At 40.7% G+C, this 20,805-nt stretch overlaps 1 protein-coding gene across 1 annotated transcript in view; it reads left to right on the forward strand.

Moving 5' to 3' along the window:
• The window catches only part of dnah10 (dynein axonemal heavy chain 10), a 215,545-nt gene that overhangs the window by 59,584 nt on the left and 135,156 nt on the right, over positions 1-20,805 (forward strand). The window contains 19 exon segments of the mRNA XM_034187486.1: positions 3,898-4,074; positions 4,177-4,335; positions 4,432-4,595; positions 6,357-6,508; positions 6,637-6,801; positions 6,876-7,083; positions 7,222-7,378; positions 8,597-9,076; positions 9,185-9,343; positions 9,428-9,544; positions 9,638-9,740; positions 9,818-9,996; positions 14,971-15,182; positions 16,337-16,493; positions 16,775-17,008; positions 17,087-17,209; positions 17,426-17,659; positions 20,235-20,458; positions 20,528-20,797. Of these exon segments, the coding sequence (XP_034043377.1) occupies positions 3,898-4,074; positions 4,177-4,335; positions 4,432-4,595; positions 6,357-6,508; positions 6,637-6,801; positions 6,876-7,083; positions 7,222-7,378; positions 8,597-9,076; positions 9,185-9,343; positions 9,428-9,544; positions 9,638-9,740; positions 9,818-9,996; positions 14,971-15,182; positions 16,337-16,493; positions 16,775-17,008; positions 17,087-17,209; positions 17,426-17,659; positions 20,235-20,458; positions 20,528-20,797 (3,674 nt within the window).

Below are 20,805 nucleotides of genomic sequence, written 5' to 3' on the forward strand. Positions count from 1 at the left end.
GAGCAAGTTAGCAGAACTCAGTCAATTGCCACAACATTTTTGAGTTCATACACTTAAAAGTCAATTATTCCCAGAACTTAAAAGTTTTGTACCTCATGGTTACATTTAATTTAAAGTGTTCATTAAGTAAAAGTAAGACCCTTCGGCTGCTCCCTTCTTTTTTACTCAGGGTTGCCACAGCAGATCCGAGGTGGGTTGGCATGTTGAGCTGGCACAAGTTTGATGCTGGATGCCCGCTGAAGCAACTCCACATTACATGGAGAAATGTGGCAGGGGTAGGGTTTGAACCGGGAACCTTCTGCACCAAAACTAAGCATACTAACCACTAACCACCCCTGCCAAAGTGCTCATTAAGTCAATAATAATTATTACTATAATAATTATTACTTAATTCTTTTAAGTTGGCCTTAAGTTATGCTTTGAAGTTTTGTTTACCTAATATAGTTAAATGGATTGCAACTATATTTACTTAATATAGATCAAGTCAATCAAAATTCTGAGTTTAATTTATTCTACTGAGAACGCAAGGACCATATTACACAAACTTGAATATTTAACTCAGTAGAACATTTCTTAAAACTTTGAGTTTACACTACTTAATCTTTTTAATTAATTTGAACATTCGGGTTTACAGTGTACATATACATACATACATACATACATACTTATATATGGGGGAGGTTGATAGCAAAATTACCCATATTGTAATGCTTAGTACTCAGGAACCATAATACAGACAGGCCCTCATCTGAAAGATAATCTTTTGCTGTGACTCCATTGTTCTGCTGGGTGACTTCAACACACACATGGGCAATGACAGAGACACCTGGGGAGGTGTGATTGGGAGGAATGGCCTCCCAGATCTAAACCCGAATGGGTCTTTGTTATTGGACTTCTGTGATAGTCATGGATTGTCCATAACAAACACCATGTTCGAACATAAGGATGCGCATAAGTGTACATCGTACCAGAGCACCCTATGCGGAAGGTCGATTTTGTGATCGTATCATCTGATCTGATGCAGCATGTTCTGGACACTCGGGTGAAGAGAGGGGCAGAGCTGTCAAATGATCACCATCTGGTGGTGAGTTGGATCAGAGAGTGGGGGAGGACTTTGGACAGACCTGGTAAGCCCATAGGGATAGCGTGGGTGAACTGGGAACATCTGGAGGTGTCCATTGTCCGACAGATCTTCAACTCACACCCCCGTCAGAGCTTTTCTACAACCCTAAATCCATTGAAGTTGGGACGTTATGTAAAATGTAAATAAAAACTGAATACAATGATTTGTAAATCCTCTTCAACCTATTATTCAATTGAATACCACCACAAAGACAAGATATTTAATGTTCAAACTGATAAACTTTATTGTTTTTGTGCAAATATTTGCTCATTTTGAAATGGATGCCTGCAACACAATTCAAAAAAGCTGGGACAGTGGTACTGTGGGACTGTGTTACACCACCTTTCCTTCTAACAACACTCAATATAAAGTTGAGTGATGAGTGAGTATATACAACCCCTGGCAATAATTATGGAATCACCGGCCTCAGAGGATGTTCATTCAGTTGTTTAATTTTGTAGAAAAAATGCAGATCACAGACATGACACAAAACTAAAGTCATTTCAAATGGCAACTTTCTGGCTTTAAGAAACACTATAAGAAATCAGGAAAAAAAATTGTGGCAGTCAGTAACGGTTACTTTTTTAGACCAAGCAGAGGGAAAAAAATATGGAATCACTCAATTGTGAGGAATAAATTATGGAATCACCCTGTAAATTTTCATCCCCAAAACTAACACCTGCATCAAATCAGATCTGCTCGTTAGTCTGCATCTAAAAAGGAGTGATCACACCTTGGAGAGCTGTTGCACCAAGTGGACTGACATGAATCATGGCTCCAACACGAGAGATGTCAATTGAAACAAAGGAGAGGATTATCAAACTCTTAAAAGAGGGTAAATCATCACGCAATGTTGCAAAAGATGTTGGTTGTTCACAGTCAGCTGTGTCTAAACTCTGGACCAAATACAAACAACATGGGAAGGTTGTTAAAGGCAAACATACTGGTAGACCAAGGAAGACATCAAAGCGTCAAGACAGAAAACTTAAAGCAATATGTCTCAAAAATCGAAAAATGCACAACAAAACAAATGAGGAATGAATGGGAGGAAACTGGAGTCAACATCTGTGACCGAACTGTAAATAACCGCCTACAGGAAATGAGATACACATACAGAAAAGCTAAACGAAAGCCATCATTAACACCTAAACAGAAAAAAACAAGGTTACAATGGGCTAAGGAAAAGCAATCGTGGACTGTGGATGACTGGATGAAAGTCATATTCAGTGATGAATCTCGAATCTGCATTGGGCAAGGTGATGATGCTGAAACTTTTGTTTGGTGCCGTTCCAATGAGATTTATAAAGATGACTGCCTGAAGAGAACATGTAAATTTCCACAGTCATTGATGATATGGAGCTGCATGTCAGGTAAAGGCACTGGGGAGATGGCTGTCATTACATCATCAATAAATGCACAAGTTTACGTTGATATTTTGGACACTTTTCTTATCCCATCAATTGAAAGGATGTTTGGGGATGATGAAATCATTTTTTCAAGATGATAATGCATCTTGCCATAGAGCAAAAACTGTGAAAACATTCCTTGCAAAAATACACATAGGGTCAATGTCATGGCCCAACATCCCCAATATTCGTGAAACATGCTTGTATGAGTCGGCCAACACCCACACACGTCCGCAATTATCCACAGAGGCATGTTTTTCCCTTACCAGGATTTTTGAGCTGCACAAAATTTTGGCTGTGGATGTCATCCGCCTTATATACTCCATACATATTCAATACATACACAAACATACTCAATCTATGCGCTATATATTTGCCGTCATCCGCTGATATCCACAACTGACAGGGATTTGCGGCTTGGCAGCAGACTGGGACAGTGTGTAAAACGGATATATTGCGTGCCCATCATGTCCACATCACAAATTAAAATAAGTTGTAGCGACTGCATACAGATTGGCCACGAATAAAGCGTTTTTATTACTTCTGCTTTGCATCTGATTTGCGGCGGATGCAAATCAGATGCAAATCGGATGCGCTGCAGCTGGGCTGTTCGCGCATTATTTGACTTGTTTACATTGTTAAGGCTTGATAAAACAGTTGCGTGTTTTTTCCTTCTTGTCTGCAGCTGTTACAGTATTTATTCCTATGTTTATAACAGATTTAACTTCTGTTATAATCGTTCAGACGAGCTGCGCTCTGATGTTATCCGCTGACGTCACCACTCACCCTGTTCACTGCTTCTTTACTCCAATCAACTTGTCCAAGTCCAGCAAATGCTCCAGAGGCTGTATTGGTGATGTGAGTAGTGATGCCGACTGCCCCAGTGCACTTCTTTTATGACCGCAATGCAGATGCCGTGCACGCGCAACACGTGCGCGATGCATTCATAATACACCCGTAATACTGCGTGATAATTGCAATGCGTCGGATCCGTTTCCTCACTACATGCGTTATACAACCATGATTGTTCATCATGTATTTGCTGTATACATTATTATTAATATATCCGTAATTCATACTGGGACATTTGTCATTTTTGGCCATTTTTGTTGCGGACGACAACAAATGCCCGTAATTTGTGTACTCAATTCATTCGCAATTAATACTCTCCCCAGTGGGACCGGGCCCTAAGGAGGAGTTCTCCCCAAACTTCAGATTGTGCACAGTCCTGACCAGCTGGTGATATATAACATGATTTCAGTGCAGATTTGTGTGCCATCATTGGGCGACACTTTTTGTCATGCACTGTAGTGAAACACACCTCTTATCTGAAGTTTGTCTCGCCTGACGTGCACGTTTTTGCTGTAGGTGTCCAGGATGAATGAAGTGTTCGAGGCAAATAAAGACAGTCCAGAGCTGAATAAGGGTGAGCCTGCTGTGGCAGGAGCCATCGCCTGGGCACGATCTCTTGTTTATCGCATCAAACAGACCCTACTTCTTTTCCAGCAAGTGCCAGAGCTACTGGAGAGTGAGCAAAGCAAAGCGGTGGGTTATTTAACTGTTGCACAATTGTATAGGTCATTATAAATGATGTTTAGATGAATGTGATTGAAAGCAATTATTGTGTGTGATTTATTTTTGTTGCAGGGAATTTCCATGTATAAGGAATTTGTTTTACGGTTGAGGGACTATCAGGTTAAGAAGTATGAGTGCTGGCTAAATGAGACAAAAACACAGATACCAATACTAATGAAAAGAATGCTGTTGGTAATTGTTACCAATGGAAGCCAAGGCCAGGCCGAAATGGTATCTAATGGACCTGTTGTTGTTATAGAACACAACTGTAACTATTTACATGTTGTCCAAATGCTTCCAATGTTTCTTAATCTTCTGTTTTTGCAGATTCCAGCAACTGAATATAGTTTGGAGAGGAATAGTCGATACACAGTCAACTTTGTGCCAAAGCTTTCTGAAATATTTTCAGAAACAGTCTACCTTATGTCTATGGGATACCCCATACCTGATGAGTTTAAAAGCCTTGCTCTTCGGCGGAAAGATTTCTGCAGGTAATGATGGAATGGGTTATGAGTGTAAAGAAAGTTTTATGAATTTTGGCTGCAACTAAAAGGAACAAGGTAAAGTGACAGTGCCACAGAGCTATAGATGTAGCACTGGAGTGGGAAACATTCATTTATTTTCTATACCAGCTTACTCCAATCAAGGGTTATGGTGGGGCTGGAGCTTATCCCATCAGTCATAGGGCGTAAGGCAGGATACACCCTGGACAGGACACCAGTCTATCACAGGGCCACATATAGACAAACATACACACTGGAGTGAGAAACACTCAACTACAAATCAAAAATCCTCCTGCCACCATCAGATTGGCAAATTCATTGCAGTAACAACTTTTAACGAGCTTGAAGCTGGGTAGTCGAAGACTGAGAAGGAAATAAGAACATCTCAGCACATGTAATGTTACACAGTTGGTGTTTAAGCAGTGGATCAAGGGCACTTCAGCTGCAAAAAAAGATAAAGCGGCACAGCACCACAGAGCTAGGGATGTACATTGAGAAACGCTCACATTGCAAAGCAGACATCCAGCAGTCGTAACACCTAAGCAACACCAGTTGGTAAAATGACAAATCACAGGCTCAGTGCTCCTGTAATGAGTGTTGGTGCTAAGCCAGTATGAGAATAAAGATGGTTATTACTTGAAGGATGTCCAACAGTATTGTGATTCTCCTAGCAGAGACAAACACTGGAGGGCAAAAAAATATATATTTTGAGGCTGCTAGTTTAACCTCTGCATTGTGTATGTACTCTCTTCACTCTATCACTCCACTCGGGGTGCAAGCTCATGATTTCCGCCATGGGAGGCAGGTGCTCAGAGCAGAAGGCTGAAACCAAGGCTCTGGCCTCTGTGGCCAGATAGTCTCTTAGCGGTACAGTGATGACCGAGAGTGAGGTTTACTGCCTACTACATACACAGGGACTCCTGCTGGCCTCCGTCACACTAGCATAGGTGTGTGAGGGCAATGAGATGAAAAGGAGATGCCTACTGGGTGTCAGGCCACATTATTAGGTTGCTTATGTCACCCAGGTCACGTGTGTGACTTTGTTGGTATTATGTCTCGAACTCTGCACATACGTAAAATGCCTATCAGGTATTAACATAGAGATGAATAAAAATTCTAATAAATGTTTCCCCCATAGACTGAATGTGGCAGAATACGTTACAGTTTAGCTCTTTGCTTGAGATTGATAAGTGTTACTTAAAATATACTGCATGTATTTGTTGTCGTTTAGTTTCAAAAGACTACATTAGAAGATTCAGTGAGATTTTTGATGACCTTTTGCCAGTATTCAGCACTTACCCTCCTTCATAATAACATAATTCTCTCCTCTCACAGACACACTGTGACTGATAACTGACATGAGGTCAACCAGCTTCTGTTGATCTTCGGTAGAAAATATGTATTTTTTTCACATATAAATCACATATTAAATAACAACACTTTTTAGACAGGATATCCCTTCCCAAACATTTCTGCTGATTCTGTGGGGTACGCAGCGAGCACGTTGCTTTGTTTACATTGTGGAATGCCATTTAATCCCTGGGCCAAGATAGTGGTGTGAGTTACTCAATACTGGCTGCTTTCATGAGTGACAATGTTCACTCTAATGTTTATGTACCTCTATGGGTATTCTGTACCATATCTGTCAGTCAGAAAGAATGAAGAAGAAATCCAGTGTATATCCTTTAGGGGGAAAAAAACTGTACAATGATTTGTACGTGTGGTCTTACTTGTCCATGTTGCTTTTAGGTACGTTTTAAATCTGAAGAAGCTTGTGAACCGTTACCACTCTGTACTGGACAGTCTCAGTGAGATCAAGTTCAATATGCTGGCTAAACACATAAAAGAAGTGAAGACAGAGTTACAGAGAGGCTGTGAAGTACTCAACTGGAAATCTTTGGGTATGTCGCACACATAATGGAGATATCTGGTGTGATTACTGTCACTACTACAGTACTATTACTGTACGGTGACATGAATTCATTTTAGGTTTTTCCTGTTAAAGTGATTGATTTGTTTTTCATTCTAGGTATTGATGATTTCATCAAGCAAGGCACTCAGGCTGTCTCTAAATTTGAGTCAGTTGTCAATGAGATTCTGAAGATTGAGGGTGTAATTGATTCCAAACTACACAACCTGATGACAGCCAATTTACTGAAATGTCAAACACCAGACAAACTAAACGGCTTACCAGGTATAAAAATTAGAAGGATACTTACAATGCTTTTAAATAATTCTTTTATACTTTAGTTTGCTGATTGTTTTAAGGTTTAAAAGAGTTCATTGAACATATTGAGCACGAGCAGTCGGGAAAGGTGGCCTTGCTGAGTCGGGAGTACTCAGACATTGGGCCCCTCATTACTATGATGGAGCACGTGATCATACAAACCAGAAGCAGCAAAGCCAAATGTATGATTCAGTATTACCTCTACTGGGAACGCAAGGTTCATGATGCCCTGCTAACGATGGTGCTAAGGTAATTCTAGAAAACGTGCAAATAAAAATTGTCTTCTTTGTGATTAATTTTAGCTGTTGGTGTGATTTACAGTACATTTTCTGTCTCTGTCTTTCTAATATTGTGGTTTACTGAATTGTTGCTGAATTTGTCATTCAGGAGCTTTCAGGCCTTCAACAAGGATCTTATGGGTAACACTCTTCTTTTCAAAATTGAAGCCATCCTCTCTGCCCCCAAAATTGTTATTCTACCTCAAAAGAGTGACATCTATTGGTTGATCAAGCAGTGTCTGAAGGACTGTGTAGAAAGCACAAAGGTGGGGTTATCATCTCTTCAGTTATTTATCATTGACTCATTCTATAATTTGAGAAACATTTGCTTGTTTGTTCCATTTCTCCTATGAGAAGCTTGGGTCAGTTTCCAACAGAGTTCATATGTGCATGTAGGTTGATCCCAGAATTGTCTTTAAGAGGTTTGCTTTGGCAAAGGTCAAAGTCAGTTGGGTCAAAGGTCAAAATTATTCTTTGTAGTATTACTAGTATACCCTAACCCTAACACTACTATAGTAGTAGTAGTGTTAGTATTATTAAATTTCAGTCCGATGTCCAATCCGGGCAGTTATATGTAGGTGGGTTCTGGAATTGCCCAGGCAAGATCAAATTTCCGAAAGGTCAATCATTGGAGTCATATTAATTGAGGCAAAAGGTCAAAATACAGGTTTGTCACTCCTGTTTGCACTAAACCTTTTCCAGAATTGCTCAGCAAGGTCGTATTTGTCAGCGGTCAATCAACGGGTCCAAGCTCATGTCTGCCTGCCTGATTGTTGGCCTCATCTTTTTGCTGATTTCTCCATGACTGCCATTGCATAGTCATACTAATTCAGGAAATATTTGTTTGTGTGTTTGTTTTTTCCATTGCTCTTCATGCTTTGTGCATGTAGGTTGATCCCAGAATTGTCTTTGAGAGGTTTGTTTTGGTAAAGATCAAGGTCACTGAGGTCAAATGTCAAGGTTTTGACTTTATTCTTATTCCTATTTCAATGTTCCGCTCAGGTCCAATTTCCACCAAACTGGGTATGTGGATGGTAGTCCATCCCACAAATAAACTTAATGGGTTTGTTTTTGGCAAAAGTCAAGGTAATTGGTAACAAAGGTCAAAATTATTTATCTTTATTTTATTTAACCTTTATTTAACCAGGTTAGTCCCATTGAGATCGAGACCTCGTTTGCAAGGGAGGCCTGGACATTTATAAAGTTTCCAGTTCACCTAACCTGCATGTGTTTAAATTATGATTTTTTTTTTTTACTATGATGTCCACCAAACCTGGAACACATATGTAGGTGGAATCCAGAATTGCCCTGGCAAGGTTAGCCGGAGGTCAGTCATTTTGGTGAAGGTCGAGGTCATGGGGGTAAAAATGTCAGATTGCTGTATAGCTGTTATTGTCTTCATGCCCACAGGTATTGCTACATAATTTTAAAAAATATCCAATTTCTAAAGACTAAAAGGATTCTGTCCTTATCGCTTGCTTCAGCAATTTGTGCGGTGGATGCACGGAACCTGCATCGAGTGTCCTCCACAACATGTGAATGAGGAGGAGGAGTTGGTAACAGTCAGCTTCTACAATGACCTGTACCAGAATCCTCAGATAAAAGAAGGTGCCAACATCGTGTCCAAGAACATCCAGCAGCTGCTCTTTACTGTGGAACGCAGCCTTAATCACTGGAAATGTTATCAGCACCTTTGGGAAAGGAACATAGCCACTGTCAATGAAAAATTTGCTTCAAAAAATCCTTCTTTTGTTCTGTACGATGAGAAGCTACAGTTCTTTGCTGGCATTAAACAGGAAGTCATGATGGAGCCTCTATTTAAGAATGAGCGCAGCATACATTTAAACCTTCAGCCTCTGGTTTACACTGCACAGGAGGTTGCTCAGGCCTGGATGGACTCTCTTGGTAATCTGCTCAACCAGTCTGCCAGAGGTGATCTATTCGACGTGAGAGATCAACTGATGGTACTCAACATGCTTCTATGCAAAATATTAACTATTTTATATATAGCTGTCATGTTTTTCGAAGTAAATTTTTTTTGACAGTGATTATTTATCCATGTGATACAACAGCAACTGTCTAAGAACTTGAAGCAGAGCCCCAACACTTTGGAGGATCTAAAGTGCATCCTTGGTACCATCTCAGAGATCAGGGACATGTCCGTAGATGTGGAGATGAGGCTAATTGATACCAAGGAAAGATACAGAACACTGGTTATGCACAAGTTAGAGGTACCATTGCTTACTCATGAGTTTGTCTAATGTTAAACTGATGCTTCCTTTGCTGAACTGCTTGTGCACTATTTCAATGTGTAGGTCGCACCAGAGGAGCTGGAGCTGGTTGCCAGTATTGACCAGATGTGGAGTGACTTGTGTGCCAAATCTAAAGCTGTAAATCAAAGTCTGGAAAACATCAAGACAACATTTGTTGAGGTCAGATATTGCAAAACGTTATCCCACATGCCATCTAAAAATACAAACTGAAACCTTTGGCTTTGTGGGTTCTATCTTTCATGACACTCAAAGATTGTAAAGGAGCAGACTGACGAGTTTCAACAAGATTTATCTATTTTTGCTGAGAGCTTCAGCATGCATGGTCCTGGAGCTGTAGGAGATGACTTGGAAAGAGGTACTGTTGAACCCTGCCTCATCTGTACCGTCCCACACGGTAATAAAAGATCACACTCACTCGTATGTTCTTTGCAGGAATAGCCATTGTGGGAAAATATGAGGAAGAACTCACCCAGATAGATGCAAAACGGCAGGAGCTAGCTAACGCTGAGAAGCTACTGGACCTCCCAATCACCAGTTACCCAGAGGTTGCCAGTATGCAGAAGGAAATGAAGGGCTTGATGCAGATCTATGATGTCTATAATGCTCAGAAGGTTAGACCTATTCATCCATTCATTCATTCATTCACTCATTTCCTGCCACTTATCTGGGTCCAGGTCACAGTGTCAGTAGATCATGCAGCTCGTTCCACCCTTCCCTATCTTGCGTCAAGTCCTATAACTCTTTCTGAGGGATCCCACGGTGTTTCCAGCTGCCTCCTTTCAAAGAAATGGTGGCTCTACTCCAGGTTCCTCCTGGATATTTGAGCTTCTCACCCTGTTTCTGTGTGTTAGCCCAGATACCCGACGAATGAATCTCATTTTCCCACTTGTGTCCACAAAATTGTTTATTCCGTCATTTCCCAAATCTCATAACCATAGTTGAGAATAGGAGGGTAAATCGACTGCTAAATCAAGAGTTTCGCCTTCTGTCTCAGCCCTTTCTTCAGTACGATAGTCCTGTACAGCATCCACAGGACCTCAGGTACAGTGCCAATCCATCTGTTGATTTCACTCTCTATATTACCCCCACTTGTGAACAAGCTACTTGAACTCTTCCATGAAGGGCAATAATTCTTCCCTAACCTAGAAGGGACAATCCAACCTTGAGGACCATGGTCACACACTCAGCCTCAAACTTGCCCAGTGCACAGTGGAAGTCACTGTCTCCTGAAGACAACAGAACCATGTCATCTGCAAAACGCAGAGATGTAATTCTGAAGTTACCAAACTGGATGCCTTCCAATCCCAGACTGCTTCTTGAAATCCTGTCCATGAAATGGATTAATGACAAGGGGCATCCCTGGCAGAGTCCAACTCCCACCGGGAACAGGTCTGATGTCATTTGGATTGAAAATAAAAAGCAAAAGCACTGGCCAGTAGATGGCAGTGTTCATTCCAGCGTGTTCATTGCTGCCACACATTCGGTAAAAGTGCGGAATCCACTTAACAAACCAAATTTTCAGTTTTCAAATTGCCTTTTTTTAACAAATGAAAGTAATGACATATTTACAAATACAGATTTATTTGTAAAACCCACCACACGTTTCAGTAAATTGTGTGTTACCGACCAACCAACCACTCCTCAGGAAACTAATTTACCCATAATACGAGGTCTGTTAGAAAACTGTCCGACCTTTTTATTTTTTGCAAAAACTATATGGATTTGAATCATGTGCGCTTGCATCAGCCAAGCTTGAACCTTCCTGTGCATGCGTGAGTTTTTTCATGCCTGTTGGTTGCGTCATTCGCGTGTGAGCATGCTTTGAGTGAGCAGTGGTCCAGCCCCCTCGTCGGATTTTCATTGTGAGAAAATTTCTCAGATAGTCACACGATTGAAAAGCCACTGAAAGCCCTCTGAATCTTCCGAATGGTGCAAGAGCTGGGCATGTTACAACATGTCCTGTGAGACCAGCACGGAGGTGCTTTTGTCCCGCGCCATTAGCAGCTCCGTGACGAATTCAGACATTTTCCTCGCAATGAAAATCCGATGAGGGGGGTGGACCACTGCTCACTCAAAGCGTGCTCACAGGTGAATGACGCAACCGACAGGCGTGAAAAAAACGCATGCGCAGGAAGGTTCAAGCTTGGCTGATGCAAGCACACATGATTCAAATCCATATAGTTTTTGCAAAAAATAAAAGGGTTGGATATCGCGGCATGTGTGTCCTAAGTGCTAAACCTCAGAATTAGTGCATTACTTTAAAACTAAAACATACAGTGGATATTTTCACTTTGTAAAATGACAGACATGACATTAATTTAAATAACTTGCCCGGAATTAATTTGTTTAAAATTTGAACCATAAATCAAAAATGTCTGCCTGTGCATGACTTGTGTGATATGCTGGCAAGTCTGTATGGTGTGAAGAGAAATGATCTTTTTTCCCCCTTCGTCTTTCTTTGTCTGGTAGTCAGCTCTCCTCTGCCTGCAGAGGATACAGCTGTACCACTCATAGCTGTCTGTCTGCTACAAAACATGTAACAGGTAGGCACTATAATCTCTGATTTTAGACTTCACAAATCTTTTTAACTGTTAAGCTTTATTCACTATCACTATGCCCACAAAAACATGTTAGTGGCCTAAAAATTATCAGAACTAAATTTATTGGAAGCTAATTGGTCCGCTGATGGTTTTCAAAGTTATCTGAAAACCTGGCCCACCACTGTATATAAGTCACACCTGAGTAAAAGTTGCACCTTTTTTCTATATTAGCAGCTCTTTAATTTTGTATTTTTGTGCATTGTTGTGTAGTCATTGTTATTGGCATTGATTATTTGGTTATTGGAGTGTATTTTGTTTTGTGCTTTCATTTTTGGACAAGTCCTATATATATAGTCAGAATTGTTATTATTAATAAAGAATGTGTGATTTTTTGGAATAGAAGTTGCAAGAGCATCTAAACTAGCACAAAATAAGCAAGTTATACTCTGAAAAATACGGGTATGTCATGAAAAGTGCAACGTGAAAACAAACTATGCAGCATGAACTTTGGTTCAGACCTTGTTCCAGACTTGCAGGTGTAAAAATGTCCTCAACAACAACAAATGCTATCAATTTATAACTCCACATATTAAAAGAGCACATAATTAGTTGGTGGTTAACTTTGATACACTAAATCAAAGAAGCAACTTTGTTTTGCTATATATCCCATATACATGTCTGCTACCTGCTGGATGATTACTGGATGATTGAGGAAGTATACAAAATTAGAAACAACTGTCCATCTTCACATCAGCTAGTAAGCTAGGAACCACTGGGAGAAACATGATACCCATTACATGAGTAAATACAAGACAAAAATAAACAGAGCGAGAAAGTTCTTTGTCTTTCAGCTGTCCTTGGTTGTTCATGGTCATCACAGTAGACCCAGTACAGGTTTGCAATGGGATTTGTCACGTTTTACACTAATTGTCCTTCTTGAAGCAACTCCATTTCTACATGGAGACGCACACACAGGTCCTGGTCTTCCCAAGATATTTCCCAGACAGGTCCTAATTAGGACCCACTCTACTTCTTTTTTTTTTTTTTTGATCTGATGGGATCAGGTGCACAGAGAGCAGACTGAACAAGAAAGTAAACCTGAAATTTAAGAATGGATAGAATGTGTAGCTGGGGTTGATACCAAAATGATTTGTTACCTGAAATTACTGACGGGAAGCTTGAAGCACTGTTTGGAACGTTTCGAAACATTTGCAACACCTGTGTTTCTAAACATTGTTCCGGAGTCCTTATAAAAGGAAGACATCGTATACTGCACTTACATGGGGCCTTGTTACGTTGCCAGCTGTTTGGAAACATTGATTTGATAGTCACTTGTTTTGTTAGTTTTACAACCCTGCATAAAGTGCCAAGACCACTGTATGAACTAGGATCACACTGTATTAGTTCATAAACAGTACTAAGTAACAATGAAAAAGTAAAAGTTGCCTTTTTAATGGGAAGGTCTACAGGCAGCACATGGTCTGTATGTGCATCGGCATGTGTTGCCTGTGGACACAAATATAAATATTCATAACACATTTTGTTCTGCCAGGATAGATCATAGCTCAGTGGTGTTGTGGTTCTTGTCTTACTGAATAAGCATCAGTTCCCCTGACTTGATTTCATTTGATTTATTTCTCTCAAAAGAACACCCCTATTGAGGTATGAGAGAAACAACATCTCAATACATATATATTTTTTTTACCATGTTTCAACCTATACCAAAGTTCTACATTCAGTTATCGATAACCTGTCTGAGATTATAGGTGATAGGTGATGTTAGCTGATTAAAGATCTCAGGATGTATATTAACAGGCAGATCAAGCTTAATTGCTTTATCTAATAAGATAAAATAGCACACCATGCTTGCATTATTTGCTTTGCTTTGTTTTGTTAAATTTATTGTTAATATTGCACATGCGACCCAAGTATACTTTGATTTCAAAATCTAAAATTAGGAAGATTCCTCACTTTACCTTTGGTAAAAAAAAAATTGCAGCTGTGGTCTTACCTACTAGGGCTGCACAGTGGCTTAGTGGTTAGCACTGTTGTCTCACAGCGAGAAGGTCATTGGTTCGAATTCCACCTGTGGCCTTTCTATGTGGAGTTTGCGTGTTCTCCCCGTGTTTGCGTGGGTTCTCTCCGGGTGCTTCGGCTTCCTCCCACATTCAAAAGACACGCAGGTTAGGTGGATTAGAAACTTTAAATTGTCCATAGGTGTGCGTGTGGGTGTGAATGTCTTTGTTTGTCTACATGTGGCCTTGTGACAGACTGGTGTCCAGTCCGGGGTGTACCCCACCTTGTGCTCTATGACTGCTGGGATAGGCTCCAGCTCACGTGACCCTTAATTGGACTAAGTGAGTGTGTGTGTGTGTGTGGTCTTATTAGTACTAAATGGTAAATGCCAAGCATTATAGCAATCATAAATCATAAACTCAGTTCATTACTACACTCTAAAAAATGAACCGCTGTCTCAATGAGAAAAAGTGATGTAACAATTTGCATAGATTTTTTTTAAAGTTATTTCAATTTAACTAAAGTTATTTCAACTGAACTAGAGAAGTGTTGTGGCATTAATTCAGTTTGTTGATGCAACAATTCAAATTGTTGCATCAATTTTTCTTGTTGAGACAGCAGTTTTTTTTTAGAGTATACTTTCAGCCATGACTGAGAAAAACGCTGAATCCCACATTGCTTTGTTTTTTGTACATAAGGCATTAATCTTCACCGAAGTCTGCAGGTGGACCCTAGCTTTATAAAATATCCCAAAGGTGGAAACTAGTGTGAAGGTGCCATCCGTGTAGCGATGGTGCAACACACAACAGGAAGTGCGCACTCCTTAATCAATGCATTTTTCCAATAAGAAAGTTGCAGATGTGCCCTCCTTTCCATCACTTGAGGGAACTGTATTTTTTTTGGGGGGGGGGGGGGGGGGGGGGGGGGGGGAATTGGTGGAAAAAGGACTTTTTTCAGTAGAAAATTATTTCAACTGTTTTGAAATAGCACTGAAATTTTTTTTAAACTGTTTGCCCTTATGTCTTTCAGGCCGCAATGACCGAGTGGTCTCAGACTTTGTGGGGAGATTTGAATATCCAGGTGTTACAGGATGGAGTTGAGGCATTCATTAAAAGATTGAGGAAGCTCCCTAAAGATGTGCGGGGAATGCCTGTGGCTTTTTTCCTGGAAAGACACATGAAAGAGTTTAAAGAGTCTCTGCCTCTTATGATGGATTTGAAGAATGAGGCTCTCAGAGACAGGTCAGTCTGCAGAACTACACACCAGCTGTTAGTAGTATGGAATCTTAAAAATAAAAGCTAGGCTGTAATCCGGTGCAAATCCTATATACACCGGATTACATAGGCCCTGAAGTCTTTTGGTGCCGACACTTATCTCCGGATTCCTTTGTGTGAAGCGGATGAGTCTACAACTGTCACTGGACGGGATGTTAGTATGATACAGGTTCCGCAGCCAGTGCTGGCATCCATTTACAGCTGAGTGGACTGAGACAACGCAGATAAAGTGTCTTGCCCAAGGACATAGGTAGCATGAGAAGGATTCAAACCCAGGTCTACATATTGACAGACCAGCTAAGTATCCACTGAGATACCTGTTTTACTCCATGACAGTCTGGCAAGAATAAATAAAAACTCTGCAAATATAACATGAAAGGTTTGGGGCCCCTATATTTGACCCCCGTCAAATCATCAGACAGTGTCGTTGCTGGTTTTCACCTGATGCAGTTAGTAATTTAACACCCAATGCCCGTATCCTCTAAATCATGACATAGTTTACACTCCTGCAGATGTGTTTGCCTAAAAGTAAGGTGTGGTTGTGTGCAAACATCTAATATCCAGTGCTGTATAGTGCTGCTTAAAGAGGGCAACAGTCAGATGCACCTTACATCAGCAGATTAACAACGTACAATCACTATGTATCTTTACTACTCACTAGCAAAGGTGTTTTAGGATGACCGTGTATTATGGCCACTGTGTTATTATAACATCATTACATCATTACATTACTATACATCACGAAAGTGAATTGAAAATAATAATTTGATGAATTGATAGTAAACATTCCTGGAAACATACCAAATCTGACCGTGCTGCTGCACTGCTTCACCTCAGGGAGCACTGGTGGCCGCTGTCCACCGCTGTCCACTGTCCACTCTGACAGGTTGGCCATAATCTGTTCATCTGCCAGAAAACCTTTCACTTGTGTTTGCTTCCACAGTAGCACAATGCTGTGCACCTAGTGTCCTCCGGCTTAAAGAGACGGACAGGCATTACTCTGATTCGCTGATATTACTTCTGACTACAACACACTCATGCCTAATAAACATGGTAAAGCCAATTCTTGTGTGCACTTAACAGTGTTGTTTAATTATGTTTTTGAAAATCTTGGGCCACAGACACTGGAAGGAACTGATGGAAAGGACTGGAACTAGCTTTGAGATTAAACAGGACAGTTTCACTCTTGAAAATATGTTTGCAATGGAGCTGCACAAATACGGAGACATCATAAATGACATTGTAACCTCTGCTGTTAAAGAGCTTGGTATAGAGAGGGTAAGCTTCCTCTTATGAATTTCTCATTTTGTTTTAAAAGTTCACTTTTGCCAAATTAAGTTCCATATTTTCCAGTATGTAAATAAGTTATTTTTCCTAGTTTGCGAGGTCCTGCAACTTATACACTAGTTAAATTTTTTTTTTCTCTTCAAGAGGAATTTTTTTGACAGATGTAACATATACTCTGGAAAATATGATAAATATTTAGTATCTGCATGTACATAACATATATATAATAAATGTGCACATGTGTGTTTGTTTGTTTGTGGATGCATTTCCAGGGAGTGAAAGAAGTAGTCCAGACATGGGACAACATGAAGTTCACGCTGCAACCCTATTTAAAAGGAACACAAGCATGTGGATCTGTCTTGGTTGCAGTGGAAGAGATCATACTTAATCTGGACAACGATGCTATGAATTTGCAGAGCATGGCAGGCAGTAGCTTCATTGGACCTTTTCTTGACATTATACAGCAATGGGAGAAAGACTTGTCGCTAATTAGCGAGGTCATAGAGGTGAGTCAGAGCGAGTAAATGTCGTTGTCACTACAAAGCTGATCTGTGAACTGTCTGCTCAAAAATATTCCTGTACAGGTATGGATGGCAGTGCAGCGAAAATGGATGTATCTTGGAAGCATATTTATTGGTGGAGATATCCGCTCACAGCTACCAGAGGAAGCCAAGAAATTTGATAACATTGACAAAGCTTTTAAAGAGGTGAGTGTTGTTTTGCAATAATATCTACAGTTTCCTTCAAAAGTATGCAAATGCCAAAGCAGTTCTTTTCTTTGTGTTATATCCTGAAGGCATTAGATAGTTTAGAATGCCAGTTTTTTTTTCCAGGCAATAAATTTGCATTATGATTCCAATCATTTCTAAGGGGCTGCTCTTTGCTTTTGGGAATCGAAGTAATATATCTTCTTTTTTGTACAGATAATGACTGATACAGGAAAGGGCCCAAATATTAAGCGGTGTTGTCTGGTTCCTAACCGGCTAGCACAGCTGCAAGACCTGAGTGACAGTCTGGAAAAGTGTCAGAAAAGTCTCAATGACTACCTTGACTCTAAACGGAATGCTTTTCCTCGCTTCTTCTTCATATCTGACGATGAGCTGCTCAGCATTCTGGGGAGTAGTGACCCGACGTGTGTCCAGGAGCACATGATCAAGGTACAAAGAATGGGCAATATAGATTTAAAGGGATATTGTGATATTTCATATGACCATTATACAAATAATGAATGTTTATGAGTGCAATGGTAAGAAACGAACTGAGGATCACAGTACAGCTATGCAGCACCAGAAGTGGCCATGGTATAGTTCTACCTTAGAACTGGGATATATTATAGAAGACATACCTTATTGAATTTTCATTTAGGAAAAAACAAACAAAAGAAAAGCCTGCCAATAAAATGTAATCTTTGCCATGCTATATGTGTGGAATGAGGGAGGTGATGGTCAAATGTTAAAGTGGTGTGCTTGTGACCAGAGGGTCCTCAGTTCAAATCTTTGTCAATTCAGAAAATCAGTCAAGGCCCTTGGGCAAGGTCCTTAATCCCCAAGTTGTTCTCAGTATGTATTGACATAGCATGGCAGCACCCTGACATCACTGCATGAGTGTGTGTGAATGGGTGAATGTGAGGCATCACTGTAAATTGCTTTATGAAAAGTGCTATATGAATACATTCCATTTAATCCATTCCCACAGTTTGATTTGAGTTTATATATTTGAGCCCATAATAAAAATTTTTTGTCAGTGCATACATCCAAAGCATTTATTCACCCGCATGTCCACATCTCTCTGGCGTTCCTCTAAAAATTTGTGACTCCAGGATTTCAACAATTATTTCAACAAAAAATACAACCAATAGAGAGAGAGATTTGTCTTGATCAGTTTCTCCCTCAATGAATTCTACTTTTTTATACAATGATCAATCTCCAAATCAACGTTACCGGTACGTGTAATTTCCCTCCATGAACTGGTTGTCATTTGAGCATCTTTGTAGTTTTTTGACTCTGTGTTGTAAGGTTGGTCATATTTGTGGACTTTTCTGCCAATCTTGATCCATGACCAAAATGTAATAGTTTTTGCACGCTGAAAAAACTATAAATAGGATGAGAGATGGATGAGTGAAACCGTGGTCTCCGTTGTTAAAGCAGGTGCGCATCAGGCTATGGGGAGGGTTTGCAGCCACGCAGAGGGCTTTGATCTAAAGCAGTTTGGTTCGTAACACCCAGGGATATTACAGTGCGGGCACAGCAGCATTTTGTTAATAATTGCCAGGCCTGCCTCGTTTAGGCATCGGTGTCGCTGACCGAACGGTCCCCCCTAAAAATCAGTCCGCCCTGCCTTCACTGCACATGCGTCATAAGCCGCGGTTCACGGATTATCACCTCGTGTGTGCTTAAAACTGCACTCCAGTCATCATCTGTCTCAGCAACAGATATCTGAAGCTTTTGTACAACAATCATTTCCACATAAATTCAGCATTATTTCATCATAACAGACGGAGGAAGTGATCAGAGCGCCGCAGCTACATGAGCTGCTAAGCTGATGTGTTCACTACCATCGGTCATTTCAAAGCGTCACCAAGTATGACCTCATTTCTGCTTAAAACAGCCTTGTTTCTGCTTAAAACTGACTTTAGAATGATTTAAGAGGTTCTACCTTGTCATCTGATGGTTAACTCATTGAGTGCCAGCCATTTTCAAAGTTCAGAACATCCCAGTGCCAGGATTTTTCAGCATTTGAGTGTTTTTTCAAGACCCATAGAAAATTGAGTTCTATGTCCATGTCAACAACAAACATACCAAAAGAAACTTCAGACTTTCCTTTATCATCAGAAAAAAAACTTTGTTTGTACCTCTTTCCATTCTTTAGTAATTGTCTGCAGAACATGGGTGGGTATCACTAAAATTGCTGATTTCTGACAAAAAATTGAGAAAATTGGCTTTTTGTGACAAGGAGAAAATGTCTTTGATTATAATTGCTTGTAAGCAGCCTTTGTGTGAGGTGTGTGTCGTGCGCTCGGCGTTTTTTCATTCCAAGGAAAAAGAGTGAACGACTGGAGCAGCGCGACTGCATCACAGTTTGACAGACAGCCAGGTGGAAACCAGTCGGATTAGGAGCGGTACAACCGTAAGACGTCCGCACAACGGTGGAGAGCGAGCCGCACTCCGATCCACACTCACACTGCTACCACCCACAGAATGGGTTCCCTTGTGATTACAACTCTAATTTTTTTACACAAGCTAGATCAGCTGATTACCCCCCCCCCCCCCCCCATAAAAAAGTGTAATTGGCGCGATAATGCGTCTTTGGCGCTGAGCGTTACTATCTGAAAAGACGCGTTTAAGCGTCAATGGCACTCAATGAGTTAATAATCCCATAACTCCATTTGATCGCTTTGGGTAAAGAGACTCTGTCTCAGAGCTCTGAAATGACACATGCGCAGTGGAGGCAGGGCGGACCAATTTTTAGGGGCGGACTGGTCGGTCTGCGACACCGGGTCTGATCACACTTTGAAAAATAAACACCCGGGCTTTTAATCAAGGAAACACAGTACACAAATATCAGTGTATTGATAACGGTACAATATGACTCATCCCTACAAGATACCCCACTTCTGCAGAGTGAATGAGTGGAAGCAGCAACACAACATGCATTCCTTCAAAATAGAGATGATCACTGCTGTATATTGGTGAGACTGTGTGAAACAGCGCCTTCTGTATGTTGTCCTGCCAGATGTATGACAATATAGCATCTCTGAGGTTTGAAACTGAAAGCAGTGGAGACACAGCAGTTCAAGCACTCATCTCTGCCGAAGGCGAGGTCATGGAGCTGAAGAAGCCTGTTCCAGTGGAAGGCAAAGTGGAGGAGTGGATGTCAGGAGTGTTGCTGGAAATGAAGAGGACCAACAGACTTATCACAAAGGAAGCAATATTCCGTTACTGTGAAGACAGGAGCAGGTTTGTATAAACACATGGGTGTGTTGGTGAGCCAGAGTAAATTTTTCATGCTATCCCCATGTTTTTCAGGGTCAACTGGATGCTTTTGTACCAGGGCATGGTAGTGTTGGCTGCAAATCAAGTGTGGTGGACCTGGGAAGTAGAGAACATCTTTGAACGTGTGAAAAAAGGAGAAAATAATGCGCTGAGGGATTATGCCAAGAAAATGCATGAGCAGATTGACGAGTTGGTAACATGCATTCAGCAAGACTTGAAGAAGAATGACAGGAAAAAGATCAACACTGTCCTTATCATTGATGTGCATGCAAGAGACATTGTTGACAACTTTCTCATGAAAAGGTAGCCTT

The sequence above is a fragment of the Thalassophryne amazonica genome, chromosome 15 (assembly GCF_902500255.1).
Source record: "Thalassophryne amazonica chromosome 15, fThaAma1.1, whole genome shotgun sequence".
NCBI classification, from domain to species: Eukaryota; Metazoa; Chordata; class Actinopteri; order Batrachoidiformes; family Batrachoididae; genus Thalassophryne; species Thalassophryne amazonica.